Source organism: Amborella trichopoda, chromosome 8 (genome assembly GCF_054954075.1).
Source record: "Amborella trichopoda isolate Santa Cruz 75 chromosome 8, AtrichopodaSantaCruz75HAP2 v2.0, whole genome shotgun sequence".
Classification (NCBI taxonomy): domain Eukaryota; kingdom Viridiplantae; phylum Streptophyta; class Magnoliopsida; order Amborellales; family Amborellaceae; genus Amborella; species Amborella trichopoda.
The window spans coordinates 41,005,117-41,028,219 of NC_142343.1; the positions used below are offsets into that span (position 1 = coordinate 41,005,117).

General features: G+C 37.4%; 2 protein-coding genes across 6 annotated transcripts; one reads left to right on the forward strand and one right to left on the reverse strand.

Moving 5' to 3' along the window:
• Window positions 1–371: 371 nt before the first annotated feature.
• LOC18433555 (D-mannose binding lectin protein with Apple-like carbohydrate-binding domain-containing protein) lies at window positions 372–2,444 on the forward strand. 2 transcript variants are annotated; one of them, XM_088874999.1, is made up of 3 exons: window positions 373–896; window positions 1,451–1,829; window positions 1,981–2,207. In XM_088874999.1, the coding sequence occupies exons 1-3, from the start codon at window positions 462–464 to the stop codon at window positions 2,058–2,060; spliced, it is 894 nt and encodes a 297-aa protein (XP_088731125.1). In that variant the 5' UTR covers window positions 373–461; the 3' UTR covers window positions 2,061–2,207. The 2 variants fall into 2 exon arrangements, with proteins under 2 accessions (XP_020522327.1, XP_088731125.1); XM_020666668.2 differs by having other exon boundaries at window positions 372–896; window positions 1,451–2,444.
• A 1,379-nt stretch (window positions 2,445–3,823) lies between these two features.
• On the reverse strand, window positions 3,824–21,908 carry RDM4 (RNA-directed DNA methylation 4). 4 transcript variants are annotated; one of them, XM_020666709.2, is made up of 14 exons: window positions 21,757–21,908; window positions 21,621–21,668; window positions 20,510–20,574; window positions 19,848–20,065; window positions 18,774–18,854; window positions 17,783–17,871; window positions 12,562–12,648; window positions 12,016–12,057; window positions 7,294–7,463; window positions 6,511–6,626; window positions 5,149–5,227; window positions 4,906–4,976; window positions 4,467–4,700; window positions 3,824–4,204 (listed from the first exon to the last, which is right to left on the reverse strand). In XM_020666709.2, the coding sequence occupies exons 4-13, from the start codon at window positions 19,957–19,959 to the stop codon at window positions 4,501–4,503; spliced, it is 1,047 nt and encodes a 348-aa protein (XP_020522368.1). In that variant the 5' UTR covers window positions 19,960–20,065; window positions 20,510–20,574; window positions 21,621–21,668; window positions 21,757–21,908; the 3' UTR covers window positions 3,824–4,204; window positions 4,467–4,500. The 4 variants fall into 4 exon arrangements, with proteins under 4 accessions (XP_020522368.1, XP_088731126.1, XP_011623067.1 ...); XM_088875000.1 differs by lacking the exon at window positions 21,621–21,668; XM_011624765.3 differs by lacking the exon at window positions 20,510–20,574.
• Window positions 21,909–23,103: the final 1,195 nt, after the last annotated feature.

The following is a 23,103-nucleotide window of genomic DNA, read 5'->3' on the forward strand; positions in this document are numbered from 1 at the left end:
CTTATCCAATAGAAAAATTAAGTGACGATGGGGATTTTTCAGTTAGAATCGTCCACCTCTTTATCCCGATCCAACCCACAGGTAACCGATCCGATCGTCGAATTTTTAGTAACTGGTGGAAGTGGATCCCATTGCACAAGGGCAACTAAATAAACCGTACGGAGCTAGTTTCTCTACATCACCGTCCAACCAAATGATTGACAGTGATAAGCCTATGAGTGACAGCTGTTGGTTATTATATTATGGGGACATATTGACAGGTGACGATTGCCGGCCATTTAAGGCAAGGTAAGGGCAATATGGTCTTTGTTTTTCTTAATCTCTGGTGGGCCCTCCAATTTCCCACTTAAAATAACTCTATTTCAACTTTCAACCCAAAAATGGCACCTTAAAATCCTATTCCACATGCGCCTCTGGACAGAACACCCTCCTTTTTCCGGCCAAGTCGCCGGAAAATTCCCATGCGTTTCGGTATTTTAATTTCAGGCAACATGTTGCCTGATTTTCCAGCCACTATAACCATAGTTCTTCTCTTCCTCTTGTTGTCTCTTAGCATTTGCTCGGCAGAGTTTCTCACCGGAAATCGTGTGATCCTTCCTATCCCTCCGGGAAACCAGAGTGGGTTTTCCGGAAAAGCGATTTTCATGGAAACAAATGGAATTTTCCCACCTGTCCGTGCTGGTTTAAGCTTGGATTATCACGAAGGCGAAGAATACTACTATTGCTCTTTGAAGGTGTTTTCCGGTGGGTTGGTGGTCTGGAATTCAGACGAGTTTTCGGTATTCCGGCCTTCGGAAAGATGTATTTTGGATTTCACGGTAGCCGGAAATTTGGAGTTGAAGGACTCGAGAGGGAGCATTGGGTGGAGTACAGGGACTTCTGGACAAGGCGTGCAGGTACATGACACACACTTGTTGCGTATGCAAGCACATGTCATGAATCCTCTTGTAATGGTGTTATACATACAGCATAGCATGCACATGCTCCTTATGCTATTTATGATATATCTATAGCATACACATGTGTTGTATTCTAAATTTGTGTATCATAAAGGAGAGGATAAAGTAGTTTGTGAGTAAATGAAATGAAAATTATAAGGGAAAATATCTAAATTCAAAATTAGTATTTCTTTTATCTAAAAAAATTAAATAAAATATACTTGCTTAAAGCTGTCCCTTGCTTTCATCTGAATAGTCCATAGGTTTGGCCTGATAACCATTTTGGACTTTCACTTTTTTTCTTCTCCCTTCTTTTTTAAATTTCTCATACTGACGTAGCTTTTTTTTCTAACTATTAGGGGTCGGTCGGCATTCATAAACTCTAACTATCTCTTTTGAAACTATCATTTTCGATGTAAAACTTATATAAGCAATTTTCAAATTTTCATCAATATTCTGCTTTTCTAATAATTGCCTTTTATGTTCCCCTAATTTCCATCTTTTTCTGACAGAGATTACTACTGCACAAGACTGGAAATCTCGTATTAATGACGGCGAAAAACCATGTTAAATGGCAGAGCTTCGACTTCCCAACTGATATCTTACTCTGGGGCCAAAAACTCTACAATTCAAGCAAGCTTACATCATTCTCCGGCGACCAAAGAACCTTCTACTCGTTTGAATTACAGCTCGATGGAGCCGCCCTCTTCTTAAATTCTGGCCACCAAAAATACTCTTATTGGGAATTCCGGCCACCAGAAAGCCAGTCTATTTATTTCTCTAAATTGGGTTCATCAGGATTGAACTTTTTTGATAAAAATTCGAAAATTTCTGGCAATTTTACGCCAGATATTCCAGGACCCATCAAGCTTTTGGCCTTAGCCAAGAACGGTAACTTGGGTTTCTATAGATATTCAAAAATGAAAAGGAAATTTGAGTGTGTATATCAAGTTTTAATGGGTCCATGCAATATGCCCCTAACTTGTGGGGATTACCAAGCTTGTACTTTATATAATTCATGCTCCTGTATGCCATTTCTTAGGCCTCACAATGATCTCTCCAGCTGCATTTCCGGCGAGTTTTCCAGCGATTTTTGCCATAATGGGTCAACAGAAATGGTGAAATTAGAGGGCTTTACCACAATTTTGAGAACAAATTCGATAATAACAACCAGTAGTATGGACATATGCGTAAAAATGTGCGCTGGAAATTGTTCTTGTGCGGCCGCTTTGTATTCATATTCGCCGAATTCGGAATGTTTTCACTATGGATTGGTGGGTGGTGTGAAGCAAGTGAGAGGAGAGAGAGGGTTGGTGTATTTTGTGAAGGCTCCAAGAGGGATCGTAAAGGGCTGTTATCAAAGTTCAAGCCTAAGACCGAGGCTATTGATTTTTAGTAGTGTTGTAGAGGGAGTGGTACTCGTTATGATTCTTGGAGGATTCATGTATTGGTTCTTTGTAATTCGTAAGAGAAAGAAGGATTTGGCAGGAGAGAGGTCCTGAATCATTCCAAACTTAAAAATATATATATATATATATATATATAATGAGAACATTTATTTTTGATATAAGGTGAACCATTAGATGTTAAATTGGATGGCTGTATTTATTTCATTGACCATGCTCAAAGTTTAAAAAAAAAAAATTTGAACTTTGTAATATACTCAAACTATTAGATATCACATCAGATGGTCACATGACCTCCTCGTATCAAAAACAAATGGTGTCATTATATACAATCGGTTTAAATTTTTAGAATAGAATTATAATTTTGAGTATATTTCACATTTAGCTTTATAACCCATGTTCAACAAAACATATATTGCCACTCAAGCAAAAACCTGCAACGCCAGCAATCTTCTGTAAATATGTTTGTTACAAGGAAAAAGTTCGTGCGTCTGAGGCATGTAACATTCATCATCGAGATGGATGTCGGAAAATAATAGTTGCAAAAAGTTTTCAAATTGATGGTGTTAAAATTATGCCAAAATATTTTGTTTATGCTTCTAATTTTTAATTTTTGCAAGTTACTACTTATCAACATTCCTCAATATTTTTAATCCAAAATCCATATATAAAATATATTCTAGAGAGAGAACTCATTTCAATGGTCGAGCCTCCTGACTCATACAAACCCTTCTTCGAAGGCACATTTAATTCGTATGAAAATATTTCCCAAAAATTACTTACATAAAAAAGTTATCTTGAGGTTCGGGGAGATAATATTTCCACACACCAATTAGCTACCAATTGGAAATGGAGTGAAGGACACACTAGGACCAATTGGTATGAAAGGTATTGTATGAAATGGTACCCCAAATAAACAAAGCTTTTTTTCTAAAAGTTCCTTTCTGATACCTCCTTTAACCTGACATCAAATGCCAAACAGCACGCATCACATGCTAATTTCACACTATGATACATTATTAATTTATAAATTATTTTTCATAAGATGGAACCCTTCATATAAACCGATTTGACAGCTACAAATTGATTTCCTTTTTCAATAAAATATAAAAAATATTTCATACAAAAATTGAAATATAAGCACCCTTTCAATATTTTTGATGGAATATAGGATTTGATGGCTGCACAATTGATTTTGTTTTTTGTTATTTATCATTTTTTTTATAAATCTTATTCACATTTAAATTGAGGCATACAAACATCTTTATAGGGCAGACTCAATAAATAAATAAATACAATTTTAAATAAAAAATTGCCTAAAATATTTATAAACATTTAGAGGTATTTTAGTAAACTTTTCTACTTAAATTATTTTATATTTTTATTGGGCGCACTCTTATCAGAGGTAAGTACACCCCAATTTTTTGTATGAATAAAATTTTAAAAAAATAAAAATAACATCGATTTACAGCCCTCAAATATGTGAACCGCTAAATTACATTAAAAAAAAATGAACCACAGCAGGGTATGCACACTTCCCACATGGAACCTATATCACTTCAAACTATAGTGCGTCGGAAAATCAACAACCTAGAGAGACTCAAACAACACTAGATTAGACCATAGCAGGGGGGTAAAAAAAACATAATATTAGTATGGTCTAATGTAAGCAATATCATATACAAGATCAAGAGCATCCTATCTAACAAGTCACAACGCATGACTGTGAGTCAACCGCTGGCATGGGTTTCAAAAATGACTATCATGCCCCCAACAGCGAGTCTACATCTTGCCACGAAAACGAACAGCTTGAGGAGAAATGATTACTCATAAACATCATTCATTCCAAGCCATGAGTTCCTGCATACATACCTGAATCATTAACATTACTCCTACAATTTATCAAACAGGGATACACAAGGTGGCCCACCTTTTCAAAAATGAGAACAACAAAAATGCACGTATAATTCATACCCATAATGAATAACAGCATTTGGGTCATTTTCATTGATCCATAAAAGACCAAGAACAAGGAAATTCTTTCACCATATACAGTAAATTATATATATCATTTTAGAGCTATATTTGATTGAAAGGATGCAAAAGTAATGGGAGTACTCACCTCCAATATTCCTGTTGTATCATACAAAGCCATGTCATCGTCTATACATCCATGTTCCCCTAGCATCATGGTCTAATCCATCATCATCATCACCATCATCATTACCATAGTAGTAGTCACCATCACGATCATCATCGCTGTTCGGTTCCTCAGATAGGTAGGAGGAGCTTTTGCTCTGAAGATCCTCGTCTTCAGATGATTCGTCAGGGTAGTCATTCCGAGGGTTATTTTCAGCTGCAATCAAAATATATCAGTTTCCAAGAGAGAGAATTACATGATCATTTTACTGTTACTGTTCCAATTTTTTGACACAATACTTCATAATCGTTTTTATGCTCCGAAGTCACACTCAACATCCATTCCCAGTGAAGGATAGTGGAGATTAACAACACCAAGTAAAGGATTGGAAATTGAAAGTGCAGAACTAGAAAGAACATACCATTTGAATCATCAGTTTCCTCACCGGAATCAGCAGGCTCATCACCAAATAGCTCCTCCTCAATTTGCACACTTTCTCAAGCCAACACACATATATCATTAGATGACATGACAGGATCCCATTAGATGTTCCATATCTCATTTCATAGAATACTTGTGAACCCAATGGACTTTGGTTCTTTTATGGTCCATTTGACTATGATACACATTCCCTAAATTAACAGGGATGAGAAAGAACCCTCACCTGGGAAACCAACATGAGGCATCTGAGTCCAAAGGACTTCGGTTATCATCCACAGCATATACATCATATACATATTCATCTGTGCATCACAAAGTTTTGTCACAAGCATTGCAATGATAATCATTAGTTTTCCACTCTTCTAATATTTAAATATTCAGAATTGAAAGAAATCAGTAGCTAAACCAAAAGTTTTCCTTTCCTTTTTATTTTTGATAATATCAAATAAAAATCCAGAAAAAGGTAAAGGTATCGAGATGACTTCTGAACCTGTAAACATCGCAACAAAACTCTTAATTCTAAAAGCAGTTGTCCAGGCCACACAGGAAAGTAGGAAGAAATAGATATTAACAAATTAGGGATCTCCTCATGGGTTCTGTATGTTCACGAAATGTAGGGACCAAACTAAATTATGAGGCTACATTACCCAGACCAAACACCAAAGGTTCAAGCAGAAGGCTGGGCATGGCATTCACTTAGTTTACAACTCACGGTAAAACCAGGAAGGTGCAAGGGCCTAGCTTCATGAGTTCAACAAGGAATTTTGAAAATAAGGAACTCGTAAGAGAAGTACAGATATATCAAGGCATGAACTAATAACTGATGCCTGTATAAGAAAACTGAGATGTGGTACTGGTTTTGAAAACTATGGTGCAGAAGGTACTAGTTTGCAAAACTCTGCAAGGCAATTACCGCTTTCAACATGATGACAAAACTATCCACTCTTTTTTAAAATATTACAAAGGCGACCATTTCTCATCTTGTGTGTGTGTGTGTGTGCGTGCATGCGTGCGTGCGTGCATGCGTGTGTGTGTGTGTAAATATGAGATTGTATACTATGAGACCAATTATCTTTAATGCAAGGAGGTCACAATCACTTTTAGCCATGGGATGTGAAATCCAATAGATAAAAGTGTGTACAACATTCGAGAAATTTTCTTTTGTACTCTGTGCCCAAACAATGACACATCTTCAACCACCTGATACAAGACCATTTACCTTTGATACAAGGATATCACAATTACTTACAACCATCTGATGTGAAATCTAGTAGCTTGGGTGTGTCACAAAGTTCTAGAATTTTTTTTTGAAGTTTAGAGCTTGGTCAATGGAATAAATGCAGCAATAGAATTTCACATCCAATGGGCAAGATTAATTGTGACCACCTTGTACTAAAGGTAAATGGTGTCATTGTGTGTATATATATATATATGGATTTGTGTCAGTTCCATCATCTTTGGAAATTCCCATCCTTTTTCTGAGAACTGGTCTCAGTTTTGTAAAATTTACAAATCTAGTTGCTAGTGCATAGGTAATCAAGTAGGCCACCCAGAAGAAATAAATGCACAACCAACTGAAGAATACCTTGCTTATGAGAAGCATTCAATTCAGCTTCAATCTCATCAGCAGCATCAGGAACCCACTCCCTTAGCATAGGGAGGTAATTACATAGGATTGTTCCTTCATCTAAAGCAGCACCTCTGCATCAACCAAAACATGTTAGAAACAATCAAAATAAGGAAATTACAAAAGAAGATCATTTACCTCTTTTACAAGTTCACAATCAATTATGACTGTTGGAAGTGAAATCGGGGTGGCTTGTAGTGTTCAAGTGATTGGGCTCAAAGTCCAAAGAAAATTTTTTGAACTATGAAACACCTCAAGCGATTGGATTCACATCTAATAGCTATGATTGATTTGACCACCTTGTACCGAAAGTAATGGTCTTATAGTATACAATCCCAATAAGTAAAGTGGGCACAAACACTGTAAGATGGAAACCTTTCCTCAGTTTGAATCACACAAAAAAAAAAAAAAAATGAGAGAGAGAGATTATGCCTAAAAGAAACTCAGAAGACATAGCAACAGAAAATCTGATAAAACTGTTAAATTGAAAATAGAAACCCAAAGGAGAGCATACAATTTTTCAATGGACATAAACAATAGTCCATTAGGCATGACAGTCCAATGAAATGATGGACAGTGATGGGATGGAGAGGGACCCATCTTTGAGGTCACATCTTGTTTGACAGTTCCCAACTTCTCTCCATTAGTGTCCATCATTTATTGGAAAGTGATGACCCCATTAAACAATGATTAGCTATAACCCATTGGTGACTGGACAAATTCTTCGCAAAACAAAATCACCTGTCTTTTTTGTTTTGCCTTGATGCCCTATCTGAAGATCGCTCGTCTTCGTCGACACGGACAACATCATAGAGATGACAAAATTCACGCACAAAACTATCATGATGTGCTTCTTCGTTTCCCTTGCGGCTCTTCCATATTTGTTCAAAACGAGCACTTTTAGCCAGATCCTGCAAAGAAACACCAAAGAAAAGTACAAATAATTGATGATTATTGTTAAAAGTCATTTTTTCTATTTTACTTATTTAAATAGGATCTATCTGTCATATTTCCAGTTTGTATGGGCAGTTTTTCCCTTTCTCTAAAAGTATAGAACTGAATTGAGAGGTGCGTGAGATCAACTTGGACTCTCATGTTGCTTTCCCTTCCTCTCCCCTTTTCTTTTCATCTCTCTTTCTCCACTCTCTAACATAGGATATCAGAGCTTGATCATTTTCTTCCCTCCACCTTTTCTTTTCTATCCTAAATATGTTTCTTCCCTTTTAATCTTCTTCACTCTTGATTTTTTTTTTCTACCCTAACAAGACAAAAAGGGTTACTTCCTAGGGTTGTTCGATCTTGACTGTAGGATTGTTTCCTAGTTTCATTGTTTTTTTTTTTTTGTGCGCAAAAACCCATGTGGGTCTGGGTTTGATGTGGTGGTACTGCTGTTCATGTGATTGCTCTTTGAATATCGAGGTTTGTGGGCAACTATGGATGATTCCCCGAAGTTTAGTCAAAAATCTTAAGTGCAGACAGGTGCTGCCCTAGTCTACTCAAAGAGTGGTAGCGTGGTGTGATGTGATGCTGCCCTAGTTTGTTCAAGTGTGAGAAAGTGGCTATGTTCCAATCCAAATGATAAGAATTTCTCTGTTCTTTTTTTTTTTTAATATGAGAAAGATGTTCTCAGCATTCTGCGAGGCGTGGTGTGAGAGATTGTATTCGGTTGACCCTGGTTGGCCCCTTTACCTTTATTTCATATACCTGTGGCTAATGAAATTAAACTTGGAACCTTCGGTCTTCCTAAACATGTGGGGATACAAATTACTTCAATAAACTTAAATGAGTCCAATTATGTTGTATGGGCTCGGTCTGTTAAAGTATCCCTTGGTGCTAGGCGGAAATTGAAATACTTGACTAAGGATAATTGTAGATATAAAGAGTGGATGAGAGAGAACTTGGTCGTGGAGTAGTGTGGAGCTTCAAATAAGTGCAAATGAGATGTTTCTTGACACTAATAAAGAAATCTGGGGACATTCTGAAAGAAACATATTCATCAGATAAGAACATCTCATGGGTATATAACTGTTTGAGAAAATGTTTCGATCGCAACAAGGTAATAAGAGTGTGAGTAAATATAACAGTGCTGCTAGAGGTATGTGGAGCCAGTTGAATCTCGATCAGCCTGTATTTAGTGATGTAGAATCACAGAGGAAGCAAAGTGAAGAACAGGTCTTAATCCCAAGTTCCATCCTGTTCATGGACAGATTTTGCGAGTGAGTTGCCATCCACTTAATAATGTAAATGCACACATTCAACATGTTAACATATCTGTCTCTCCCACACCTTCTGGCTTGAGTATCAATGATGGATTGGCATTACACATTTGTGGGGAGAGGTGATGGACACAGAGGTAGGGACATGGTGGTCACTTGGGAAGGGGTCATGGTAGAGATAATGGAGGTAGGAGTCATGGAACTTGAAAAGTGTACGCATTGTAGGCGTACAAATCATACAATTGATAAATGTTGGGATAAGATTGGTAAGCCCGCTTGGGCAAATCTGGTTACTTATAGATCTGAGGCCAATGATGTTTATCCGAATGGTCCTAGTGATCATCACCGACAGACAAATTCTGCTAGTGACTCTATTGTGCTTACAAGAAAAGAATATAATAAACTTGTTAAACCAATACAGTACGCTAGTGTCAAACCTTCTACTTCCACTTCCCTCTTAACAAGTTCCACTGCTAGCGAAAGAAATTTACTTGTGTTGATGTTACCTTTTTTTAAAATAACCCTTATTTTTCAGAAGAGGGTCATATGCTTAATGCAAATTTCCTTTACCCTAATCCAAAAGAGGTCTCACAGTCATCATCTTCTATAGTTCCTCTTACTATTTCTGCTGATACTTCTTCACCTCAGTTTCCTAGACCAGTTAACCTATTACTTCTACATTTCATAATGTCTCCCAAGAGAAATCCATAAAAGTCTTACATGAGAAGGAAATTGCAGAATGGACACCCTTCACTGACTTAAGCCAACTACTCAATCAACATCTTCGCCTATAGATATACGTCCTACTTCTGACTCACATTCTGTGTCTAGTGATGACAATGCACCTATTGCCATCCATAAAGGTATAAGATCTTGTACTCAACATCCCATTGCTCATTTTATTACCTTTCGAAATTTGTCCCCCATCCTATCAAAGCTTTACTTCAGCTCTTTCATTTATTTCTATCCCTAAATCTTATTAGGAAACACTATCTCATATTGGTAGAAGAAAGTAATGGAAGAGGAAATGGATGCACTCAACTTGAATGATATGGGAGCTCATGGAGTTACCAGCTAGAAAAAGAACTGTTGGGTTTTGCTAGGTTTATGCGGTAAAATACCAGTCTAATGGCACCATCAAGCGATTAAAAGGCAGGCTTGTTGCCAAAGGATACACCTAAACCTTTAGAACAAATTACTCTGAGCCTTTTGCACCTGCTACCAAACTTAGTTCGAGTAGTTCTATCTGTAGCAACAAACAACGGCTGGCCACAGTGACAACTTGATGTGAAGAACGCCTTCCTCCACAGTGATTTACAAGAGGTGTATATGGAGTAACTACCTGGGTTTGTTGTTCAGAGGGAGTCAGATAAGGCACGTAAGTCGAAGAAAACCATTGACAGTCTGAACCAGTCCCCACGTGCATGGTTTGAAAAGTTTAGTGAAATTGTCGTGGCATATGGATTTTGAGACAGCCATGCAGATCATTCAATGTTTATCTAGAAACAAGGACTCCAGGATAATTGTCTTAGTTGTATATATTGATGATGTTGTCATTATAGGCAATGATCAAGGAGGAATCTGTCATTTGAAGAGGCACCTAAAACAATATGTTCAGACAAAGGATTTGCCAGCTAAGGACTTCTTATCTAAGAATTGAAGCAGTCAGATCAAAGCATCGCATTAGCTTGTCACAAAGAAAGTATGTGACTGATTTGTTGACAAAGACTGGAATGTTAGGGGCTAAACCAGTTGATACTCCTATAGATTCAAATACAAAATTTTTTGACTGATAAGAGGGAGTTGTTTGAGGATCCAAGAAGGTAAAGAAGACTTGTAGACAGGCCAATTTATCTCACTATAACTAGGTCTGATATTGCTCTAGCAGCAAGTGTAGTGACTCAGTTTATGCATTCTCCAAGGATCCCTCATTGAGATGTTGTTTGTAGAATTTTGAGGTATCTGAAGGGAGCTCCAGATAGAGGTCTCATTTATAAGCCAAATAACCACTTGTACATTTATTGGTGGAAATCTGTTAACATGGAGAAGTAATAAACTAAATTTTGTAGCTAGATCTGGTGCAGAGGCTGAATATAAAGCAATGGAACATACTATATGTGAAATGATGTGGCCGAAGACACTAATGGACGAGATGGGGTTTACTATTGCTGGGCCTATAAAGATGTATTGTCATAATAAAGTCGCAACTTATATAGCCAGCAATCCAATGTTTCACGAGAGAAGTAATATATTGAAGTAGCATGTTATTTTATTCAAGTGAAGGTCACTAGCATGCAGGGGTTTACTACATATGTGAAATCTAAGGATCAGTTGGTAGACATCATAACCAAAGCTCTTGGCTGTAATATGGTTGAAACAATTTGTTCCAAGCTAGGCATGGGTGACATCTATGGCCCAGCTTGAAGGGAAGTATTAAAAGTCCTTATTTCTCTTTTATTTTAAGTTAATAGGAGATATATGTCCTATTTACAGTTTGTATTGGCAGTTTCTCTATTTTTACTGATATAAATTTGACTCGATGGTGTGTGAGACCAATTTGGACTCTCACGTTCCTTTTAAGCTCTCTCTCTCTCTCTCTCTCTCTCTCTCTCTCTCTCTCACATGTTCAACCATTGCCCGACAAAACTGTCATTATTTACCAATATGAGCAAAAAAAAACCTCTGATTAACCAGCTTCATGCTTTAGGAGAATGTCAAGACATTATCAAGAAACCTGCATAGATGAGGCAGGTGGTCTAGATATTTGAAATATAGGTTCCTCTCGATTTTTTTAATGACTGTTATCCCTTTTCCGGTGTTCCAAACATGCAAGCAAGGTAAAGCAGCAAAATAAGTTGCATAGTCAATCTATAATTCGAAAATGATGCTTTCATTTCTCCAGTATTTTAAACACTAGACCGAGTGTAAATAATTATTTCACAACAGGAATCGGTATCTCTATTGTTGTATATCTGCAAAATAACTTCACCAGTTTGTTTTTTGGAGGGTAGTTCAGCAGTTGGATTCAAATTTGGGAAGAAGATTTGCAAGCATCAACACCTTAAGCAATATCAAGCCCAAGCCCAAGCCCAATTCCTTAAACAATCCTCACAAGTTGATATTTTCTATTTACCAGTAATAAGTGTGTGTGTGTGGGTGTATTTGGGGAGAGGTTAATTCCTGCAACACGAATAACAAAATGCAGGACAGCTAAGCCAATAATGAATCAAGAAATGGAGAAACACACCTCCTGCTTTTGTCTTGCTGATGAGCGCAACTGTTCTTGCTTCTGTGGCACCAAGGCAAAGCTTACAAAGTATTAGGTCGAACAGAAACATTTATTCATACTCTGGAGAAAGAAGGGGCAGAGGGGGGAGATCATCAACTGAAAACAACAATTTTGACATTCTCAAAAAGGCTTATGTGCAATGTTGGTTGCATGATTTCAATGTAAGAAAATACACTATACTCCCAATTCTTTCTTTTATAGGTATAATCCACTGGATTCTGGAAAAACCATAATCCATTGGGAACAACCAATACAGGAAATGACTCTTATGTCACGTACGTACATACATACATACATATATTGTGGTTTTAGATATAGTATTGAATCACATATGTATCTCAAAAGCAATGTTAATAGCTAATTGGATAAGCCTAGAATAATATTCTACTATTATATATGGTGATTGCAGAAACAAAATCATCCCTAATAAACTACAAGCACAAATAAAGGCAGTTCAATCAATAAAAAAAAGCATATTTGATCCTCAATTTAGCTGGAGAATACCTTATCCTGTTTGAACTCAAGTCTCCTCTCCTCCAACTTGGGTCTGTGAGTTTTTGCCCCAGTGGTCTTTGCATCATTGACATTTGGCTACATAATGAACAATTGCATGAAAAGATTGTATTCAAGGCATCTTCTTAACAGAAGAAAAGAGGTCAAATACTATTCCAACAATGATAACAACAAATTAAACCCGGCCTGCTCAAACAGGAAGCATTGCTCAAAAGAAGAATGATGACAGGAAATGTTCATGAACCAAACTGGATACCAAAGTACGTGTGTTGAAAAACTTCATTGGAAAAGTTGAGACTAGGAGGACACATGAAAACACGGCTTTCTTCCATAAGATGGCAATTCCAGGCGTTGGAATAATGCTATAACTCAAGTTCAGGTCGCTGGTCACACTAACACCCAACCCAACCAGGTAGAAAAGACTATGGTAAGGTACTCTAAGAACCCAAATCCTAGGCTTCATTTGGGTCATCTTACCTTCCTTTCTATTACCCAAAATGATTCCTCCTGGCTTGAAAGTGCCTTCTCCTTGACTGAAATCAAAAGGACAGCCTTAGAGCTTGCGCGCGATAACGCCCCAAGGTCCAGATGGCTTCCCTCTTGGGTTCTTTAGCAGACTTTGGGACATGCTTTCCTCTGAGCTCCTCCTTTTCTTCGACCAATTCTACTGCAGAGTTCAACTCCACAAGGGACTAAACTCCACTCTGATAGCGTTAGTCCCAAAGCTGCAAGGGGCAAATAAACCTAAGGACTTCAGGCCAATTAGCCTCCTTAACTCCCCCGACAAAATTCTTACTAAGGTCCTCGGCTCCTGGCCAATAGATCAAAAAAAGCAATGGGAATGTCATCTCCCAATCACAGTCAGCCTTCATGGCGGGTAGACAGATTCTTAAATGGAGCACTCATTAACCATGAAGCCATCCACTCTAGACATCTATTGGGAAAGAGGGGCCTCATCACCATCAAAGCCTTTTCCCAACTTTTGGGATCGACTACACAAATCCCAGTCCGCCATTCTGCTCTTTTAAGGGTCATACCCTCAATGAGGCCATAAGTCCCCATATCTTTTCTCACTACTTCCAACTGTGTCCTTTTGGGACTACCCCTAGCCCTTTTTTAAGCCTTTCACTTGAACTAACTCGCACCTTCTGACAGGTGTTGTACTAAGTCTGCACCATACATGGTCATCCCACATAAGTCTACTTTCTCTCATCTTATTGCTTATTGATGTCACACCTAAATTCTCCCAAATGTATTTATTTCGAATTCTATCCCTTCTTGTCTTACCACTCATCCATCTCAACTACACTCATTCTATGGGTATGTAGTTTCTTGACCGCCCAATATTCCGTCCCATAAAGTAAAGTTGGTCTCACAATTGTCCTATAGAACTTGCCCTTCAACTTCATTGAATGCAGTGATCACTTAAAACTCTGGTGGCACATCTCCACTTCCCCTACCCAACTTTAATTCTATATGCGACATCTTCCTCAATCATTCCAGTTTCTTGGATTATCGACACAAGATATCGAAAGTGCACACTTTTTGGTATTTCTTGGTCATCAATCCTAACTACTTCCTCGTCTCTACTCCGATTCTTACTAAACTTGCATTCCATATAATCTGACTTAGCTTGAAAAATTTTAAAACATTTAGATTCTAGAGCATCCCTCCAGAGTTCTAACTTTGTGTTGACGCCATTTCGGGCCTAATGCTCAAATTACACTGGGAAAAATCCTATGGCCATGCTGATTAGTCACTATTAGATGAGATCCAAGAAAGAATGGGGTTCAGGGTAAAATGGAGACCATGGGCACAAGGCTATAAAACCAACACATCCTTCTCCACACTTATTAATGGGGCCTCAAAGGGTTACTTTACTACTATGAGAGATTAGAGGCAAGAAGACCCAGTCTCGCCTTTCCTGTTTGCTACCTATGGAGAAATCGTCTCTAGATTGATCTCCAATCTGTTCCACCGAGGGACCCTCCTAGGTTTCTGCCCTCACCTATCAGACCCTCATCTCACATCTGTTGTACATTCATGATACCATGGTCTTCACAGATGACTGCCCTTCCCAGCTAGAAAAACTTGGCTCTTCTTGAGATGCTATAAGGTATCCTTTGGTATGAAAGTTAATTTCAATAAAACTAGGATGTTTGGAGTGAGGATACCAAAGCAAGAGGTGAGGGCTCTCAGTCATTACCAGGGTTGTGCTTCTGAAGAGTTGCCTTCCACTTACCTAGGGTTGCCCCTATGCTGAGGAAACTGAGGAAAAGAATCATAGAGGTAGGTTTCTTCCTTTGTGGGGCAGAATAACTCTCATCAAGGCAACCTTAGCCAATATTCCTATATACCTGTCAATGTTCCATATTCTTGCAAGTGTGGGTGTAGGAGTTGAAGCTAGAACAACTCATGCGAAGCTTCTTATGGTCTAGAGCGAAGGAAGGGCGAAGAAAATCCATCTACTTGCCTGGAAGACGACATGCAAACCCAAAAAGGCAGGTGGTTTGGGTATAAGGAATATGAGAGAAACAAACATTGCCCTTATGGGGAAATGGTGGTGCAAATATGCCACAGAAGAGGACCAACCATGGAAAGAGGTGGTGTGCAGCAAGTAGGGAAGTAATGAGGATGGTTGGTTCCCAAAATCTCCTAGACGTAAGCATCAGGAGCCTGGTTGAGCATAACCAGGAGCAGAGCCCCCATTCCTATCTAGGTCTAGATTCAAAGTAAGTCAAGGGACATGGTCAAGTTTTGGATGGATATGTGGATGCGAACCCAAACCTTCGCTGACCAGTAGCCAGGACTATTTTTGGTAGCCTCAAACAGACTTGCTCAGATGAGAGATTATGTGGACCAGGTAGTAGGCCGGTTAGTATGCACTCCATTGTTCAGAAAGGAGCTAACCAAAAATGAAGCACATCTTTTCATGGGCCTTCAAAAATGCTTGTAATAAGTATTCGTTCCTTTGGAGGGGGATGATCAACTAATTTGGGCCCATGCCAAGAGGAGTTTTCACGGCGTCAACGTTCTACTCCTCGTTGCAGCTTTTTCATGCCCATAACCCAATCTTCGGTAATATATGGACTGTCCCAGAACCGCTACAGATACAGGCTTTTCCTTGGATACTGGGTCATGGAAATATCCTCACCATAGACCACATACAAAAAAGGGAGCTTCGCATTCATATTGTTGCATCATATGCCAACAGGATAAGGACAGCCAACCATATATTTCTCCATTGTCCCGTTTTCTCTCTACTTAAGGTCAAACTCATAGATCTTTTGGTGCCATGGGTCTACCCACAAAATTTGTAACAACTCTTTCACGCCTACATCCCCTCCCCCCCCCCCCAAGGGCTTCCCCACACTGGGCACAAGATGGAGGCTCTCTATTCTTGCCTTTTTCTGGATAGTAATGGAGGGAAAGGAATTCTCAAACCTTTCGAGCTCAGGCACAACCAATACCCTCTATTCTTCACAGTTCCTCTGTTATATTCTGGTCAAGGAAACTTCCTATGTGTAGTAAACTGGGTTCCTCAATTTGCCCCCCCAATTGGTAAAGTGTTCGCCTCTTAACCCCAAGTCCTTCCATTCCCCAGGTGAACTAAGTTCCTCCCCCAACGAGCACACTAAAACTAAATATAGATGGATGCTCCCTAGGAAACCTGGGACACTCAGTGTACAGAGGAAGTCTATTGGACCACAATGGAAAAATCCTCTCTTTCTCAGGCTATTTAGGGGACATATGTTCCACAGCAGCTGAAACCATAGCCATCTTAGAACGCCTTCAGCGAGCTTCCACCTTAATTAATAACACCCAGAACTTTAGTGGAGGGAAGTTGTAGCAATGTCATCACTTGGGCAAACAGAAAATCAACCTCACCTTGGAGGTTAACCCATTTCTTTGACCACATTCACATTATTTGCAGGGAGCTTCAGTTGCATTCAGAAATATTCCGAAGGAAGCTAACGCACTCGCAGATAGATTGGCCAAAGGAGGAGCTACCTGACACTCACAGCTTGCAGGCCTCACAGCATAGAACCTCTTCTATCTTCTTTCATCTCTCACTTCTCCCATCTTTTTCTCCTCTTCGACCTTCTTTCTTCCTATCGGACTTTTGTAGCGGCCTACACCTTTTAGGCTCTTTTTGCTTTCTCACTTTTTGCTAATGTACCCCTTCTTTTGTTGTTTGAGCACTTCATGTTGTGGATGGTCAAAAAGGGGCATTTTTGTATTCTCTATATTACTCAATACTACAGTTGACACTTCCTTCAAAGGAAAAAACAAGAATGATGATAACAAAGCCCAAAGGCCAAATGTCATTATGAAAGACTTAAAAAAGAGCCTAGAACATCGAAACATCAGGAAAACTATGATTTTACAAAGAACCTCTAAGATATTAACTAAACAAAAAGGCCAAAATGGGTATCATATTACTGCAAAAACTAGGCAACCAACCAATGCAAACACAAATGGGAGGTACAAAGGAAAAAAACTTCCAGAAACCAAAGATGCATGAATTGCATAGTCTCCCTGAGAGACTGTTAATAAGATCTTGTGTTTTTGGGGTCTAGGTGGGGCTTACTCAAGTAATTTTGTACACTTCTCTTATATTCAATGCTATCTTTGTCAGTTATAAATAGCTAAAAAAAGTATAAAAAATGGACAGAATTTCCTTCAAAATTCTCAGCTGTGCTGCCTAAACAAGATGGAATAAGTAAAAGCAGGGACATGACCGCATAAAATTAAACAAAGCGAAAGTATAGAAATAAAAAGAACGAATATAAAAGCTAGAATGCAGGGGACCGAAGTTCTTGTCAGATACGACTTTTTGGGTTCATCCAAAGATAGTTTTGAGACATTAATATTCTGGAGTCCCAATACTCCAGGAATTTCCTTACTGTAGGATTGGATTGTCTCATAATCCATCAAGAATAGAAAAATAACACCCTTGTTTTATTATATATGTACAAATGGCTAAACACCCAATAGTCATCATTAAGGTGATAGCTAATTTGAGTTTAAAGATCATAAATTCCAGCTGAAGTATGTACTGGTATAAGTTAATAGGTTAATATCATGTTTACTTGCTGGTCAAAAGGTAATAATCCAGAGGCAAATGCAAAATAAAAAATAAAAAAAAATTGAGAAATGGTTGACTAAAATGCAAAAACAATTTGAAACTGGGAAATGTAAAGTCACTGACCACAACTGATAGTAAAATATCTTGTATGGCCTCAGAGCTGCTTATAGTTTCCACACGCTGGACCAAAATTCTTGTGGCCTTCACCTCTTCTGAGCCAGCATAACAATTCAAAATATTAGGAAAAAATAAACAAAAGATCACGATATGTATCAGAGACAGATTTGGGAGAATTGCCTGACCATAACAAGCCAAAACTAATCATTTGATAGCAACAATAATTACCGAAAAACAAAGTCGATATCACCTATAACCTGTTCATATGTACCAGAGATGTAAGCAGAATCTATATGATTAAAACAAGATATAATTATTGCAAGTCACCATAAGGAAGCAAAAAACTGTTCATGTGATGAACACATGCAGTTTGCACCACTACCCTATAACCCTACCTAATAGAATGCATTGCATGCATAATATTTCATCTGTCAATGGAACCAAGAAGATTTCATATTCGAGCAATCTAATCAATTAAGTTTATGATAACTTAAAAACATCAATGGGATATGACAACATTACACGCAAATTAAAGCTTTCAACAACATGTGCAATATGCATATACCTTTAATGACTAAGTCTCCTCAAATGCATCTAGATAACATCACCGACTACTGCTCACAATGTATGAAATGACAATAACACTCAGATCTCCTATTCAAACCAATCTGACATTATAAGAATTTTCATTTATTACACTAAAAAAAAAAAGGAAAAAATAAAAAGTAGTTTCTGAAGGGAACCCATTCAGGAATCATTCCAGTCCCTGAAAGAGAAAATTATTTGGTAAACGAAAAAAATGAATAAAAGTGAAGACCTTACAACCAACCACATATAGAATAAACAAAGCTCGAAATTTCTGTAACCAACTAATTAATAATTTTCTCAATGAAAAAGTAGCTCATAATTTTCTTAAAAAACTGAAAAATATCAAATAAATTAGAGCAAAATACTTCAAAAATTAGGTCATGACAACAGATTAACAAAGCAAATTTACCTTTGCCAATTGAATCAGAAATGGACAGAGCAGAAATATCCAAAGTCGCCCGCTTCAGTGGCCTATCATTAATCTCCAACCCTAGAACAAAGGAAATAAATCAACACTTATAGGGAAAAAAATTACAATCTTCTTTATTGAGTAAAGGAAAAAATTCATTGAATGCTTTCCTTTATGAGGAAAATTCATACACCTAAGGAGACAATTCTTTATATATCTATATATATATATATATATATATATATATATATGAGCAATGATTCCATGCAACCGTTGTACAGTAATATGATGGAACAACCTTAAAAAACCATCTTATGGCCATTTGTTTGATCCAAATTTTGAAATATACACTCTTTTTATTCTAATGAACAATCACAAAAAAAGAAAAAATTGAAAACACAACCTAGAAAGTATTTTTTTAACCCAATTAACATAGGCCGTTCATTTTGGTGAGATGCTTAGATCTAGGCCCTAGAAGGATTTTTCATATCCAATTTTTTTGGATGGCTTTATTATCATTAGATAAACAAAGTAAAAAAAAAACAATGATTTTGAGTTTATAAAGGCTAAGATCTTGAAATTCACAAAATGAATGGTCCAGATTCGTTTTTGGAGGGGATTCATTTTAACCATATCTAGGGTTCAAATTGAACTTTTTTTTTTTGGGGGCTTGATTATTGAAATGAAGAGAGTGTGTGTGCAAAATTTGGAGTCATACAAATATCACAAACATGGTTTTCTAGAAGTGTCGTTGCATTATACTATAATACAACCATTGCATTGGATCATTGCTGTATATATATATACACGGACTATTACATCAATAAAAGAGGATATGAGGAAATAATTCATTTGAAACTGGCTTAAGACTTGAATTTAAAACCATAGAAAAGCCAAAAAGCCTTCCTTGCTTATTTATGAGCCGGACCTAGCTTCTGCATAAACTACAAATAATTCATTTGAAACTGGCTTAAGTATTCTTAGCAAGAAACAACATGAAACACTATCAGAAACAACAAAAGTACTACAAAACTAGAAATGAACTGAAGAAATCGAAGCCAAGCTTTAAATTACAAAGAGCATCAACAGGAGCCTGGTTTGCCTTCCTCTTAACCCTAACAATCACTGGCTTCTCAGATATTGTAGTAGATGCATGATTCTTAGAAGAGCTTGCTTTTGAATCCATTATCGTTGAGCCAAACCTGGATTTTCCAAGAAACTGAGAGACAGAGAGAGTGTATTTGATAACTTTTTTTACAGTTTCCCTGGGAATCTCCCTGCTGCTGACTTACCTGGAATTTGGGAGGAAAATGAAATTTAGTAGCCTAAAAGCTGGGAACCTTGTTTGATAAACTGTGGTGCTGCTAGTTTCACTTGTTCCGTATTGGGAAAGCTGGAAACTGCCTATTTTAACCATTCATTATGTATTTCATTGATTTGATATGCAAAATCATTTGATGAATAAGATTTTCTTGCTACAACCCATCTAACGCATTTCTTAAAATATATGGTTAAGATTGAAATTTGATCTCATATCTATGCAACTTAAGATAGGAAGGCACTCAATAAAAAATCAAATTTCAACCACACAAGTACACCAGAAAAGATAAGCACATAACCATATTAAAAGTTCACCACAAAGGTCTTATGAAATACAGACGAATGAGAGAGAGAGAAAGAGAGAGCAGCCAAACTTTTTTTTTTATAATGTTAACATTGAGAGAAGACAAACTTACTGCATCAGCGTAATACTTCCAGGATTAAGCCATCAAATCAAGAGCAACACCAACTTCTTCTAATGCTTTGTTAGATTGATGGAATATATAAAAACCAAATGTTATTTCTCTAAAAAAAAAATTTATTTGTCAAAAACAAACTTACTGCACACCCACATATGTAAATACACTATAAACACCACATTTGCACTGTAATTTCGTCATGTAGCCCACATTTGCACTATAAATAGTAGATAAAGAGGACTGATCATCTAAGTCAAGCTCCAATCAAGCCTTGGTGAAACCACCCATTGGAAAATCATAAACATAAATAGCATAGCAAACTAAGAACCTTGATGCGGATTCATTCCATATTGGAAAGATGAGACAATCATAGTCCCAATGGTAATCATTTCGATATTAAAACAAAGAGAAAACACAAGCCCAAATCATGTAATGGTAAAATAAGAAGCATAAGCTCTAATTCCCAAGAGAAACCGATTACTAAAAAGAACAAGGAATAAATGGACGGAGTACATAATCTGACATGAGTATATTTTATAGAAGTCTATTAAATATTTTGTGCGTTGAATTGATTCATCTTTCGTCAATCAGCACCAAAACCAGCTAGAAAACTGCTCTGATTAGCGTGAAAATTTAAAGATTGAATAACAAGTATGTAATAGAGAGCTGATGTATGCAATAATATTGAAAATACGAAGACATGAACCTGAGAAACAAGCAATCGACTCGAACTAAAATTGGAACAAACAGATGTTTAGAAAGGAAGAGAGGTGATAGAAACCTAGATATTGCACACGATTGGGAATGCCTTGTCCAGCAGCTCAGCCAAGTACGTGGTGATCAAATTTATGGGTGGTATAAATAGCCATAAAAAAATAAATTCGTATAACCAGCCGTAACATAAAACCAGCTACAAAAAAGATAAAAAAAAAAATATAACCAGCAAAAGAGAAAAAAGAAAACCAGCAATGAACCATTTCTTCGGTTGAGCTTAACCAGAAAAAATATAATATAACTAATAAATAAATAAACTCTGTGGATATGGGGGTTTTCTTCTTTGAGCATAACCAGGAAAGAAAAAAGAAACCAAAAATCAAATAAAAAATACCTCTGTAGACTTGGGGTTAAACTTGTTTGAGCTTAATAAAAAAAAAACCTAAATCAGAAATAAAATCTCAGTTAGATGTGGGATTATTTCTTTGAGCTCTAAAAATAAAATAAAAAATAAAAAAAAGAGGACTCACTGTGGCTTTCTCTAAACTCTTAGCTTGCAGCAATGGGGGCGATGAGGGAAATAGACCTGAGGCGAGGAGGATTGAGCTTCGTTTGAGCGAGTGGCAATGGAGGGTTGAGTTGCTTAGAGAGAGAGAGAGAGAGGGATTTCAGAAATAGTCATAGAGAGGGGCCTTGGAAGGAGGTATTTAACAACTAGAAGCTGGCGGTTCCTAGGAAGGCGGAAGCTCTGGCTCCGTTTCCTTGCACCCGGAAATTATTGTGTTTTGTAAATGTTCTAGAATTTTGAGGTTTTTAAATTTAGAGAGATGGTAATTATCTATATACTATATTATTAAGCAAGAATTAAGTGGTGGAATAAAAATGGTCCGCGATCCTAACTCTGTATTACATTATTAAGCGAGAGTTAAGATTTCAATGGGTTTAGAGGTAATGGTTGCCATGATTGCAGTGCGGTGCTGATTTTAGAGAGAAGATGGGCAACACCTGCACTAACTGATGAGGATGGGATAATATTTATGGATGGGTTTTAAGTGTATGGCCATGGATGTAACTTCAGGAATTTTGTTATTTTTCTTTGTGTATATTGTTATATACACATTTAACTAACTAGTTATTTTTCTTTGTGTACATTGTTATATTAACCAAGGTCCTAGAGTCCAGAAATCTTCCATGGATCTGCATATGAAAGAGAAAGATGCTATGGTGGGGAGATTGAACATACGACCTCTCCAATCCAGTGGTACGCAATGCAGAGTTTCTTTTTCTAAAAAATTTTGGAAAAAAAAAAAAAAAAGAGGAAGACTTTTTTGAAAATCATGATATAAAATAGAATGTATAACTAATGTGATTCTTAATCTTGTTTCTTGTGAATTTTTGGGTGGTTTTTTGAGAATTTGTCTCATCTACAGTGGTTATAGGATTTACTCATATGATAATGTTCTAATTTTTTGGATTGGTGTAGTTTCATTCTCTTCACCATGATTTTATGCAAAAAATGCTATTTATTCATCCAAATCATTTTTCATGACAGGTGTAAAGAGAGCTAAGAGGGCTTACAGGGGTAAAAGGAAGGTCCACCGGCCTCACCAGCGCATGACCGAGGTGTCCGTATGGGATGAAGATATCCGGATTTGTCATGACTGGTAACGGACTCACCACTGTTCCGGATTTGGCTTGCGTGAGCTCCTTCGGGACGATTTTAAACCGGGCCAAGGTCTCCGCCCCGATGGCAAAGGGATGTCAGAGCCGTTCCTTACACCTCGCCGCACAAAGCTTCAAAACGACGATGTTCAGGGCCTCAAGTATGTATCCATGTCGAAGAGGGATTGAGTCCGCCGCATGTGACTCAGTTTATT

Coding starts and splice junctions, on each gene's coding strand:
- RDM4 (XM_020666708.2), bottom strand. CDS start 19,959: ATGGATTCAAAAGCAAGCTCTTCTAAGAATCATGCATCTACTACAATA. Junction 17,872..18,773: donor TTCTGATTCAATTGGCAAAG/GTAAATTTGCTT, acceptor ATGCTGGCTCAG/AAGAGGTGAAGGCCACAAGA. Junction 5,228..6,510: donor GAATGCTTCTCATAAGCAAG/GTATTCTTCAGT, acceptor TGTGATGCACAG/ATGAATATGTATATGATGTA.
- LOC18433555 (XM_020666668.2), top strand. CDS start 462: ATGCGTTTCGGTATTTTAATTTCAGGCAACATGTTGCCTGATTTTCCA. Junction 897..1,450: donor CTTCTGGACAAGGCGTGCAG/GTACATGACACA, acceptor TTTTTCTGACAG/AGATTACTACTGCACAAGAC.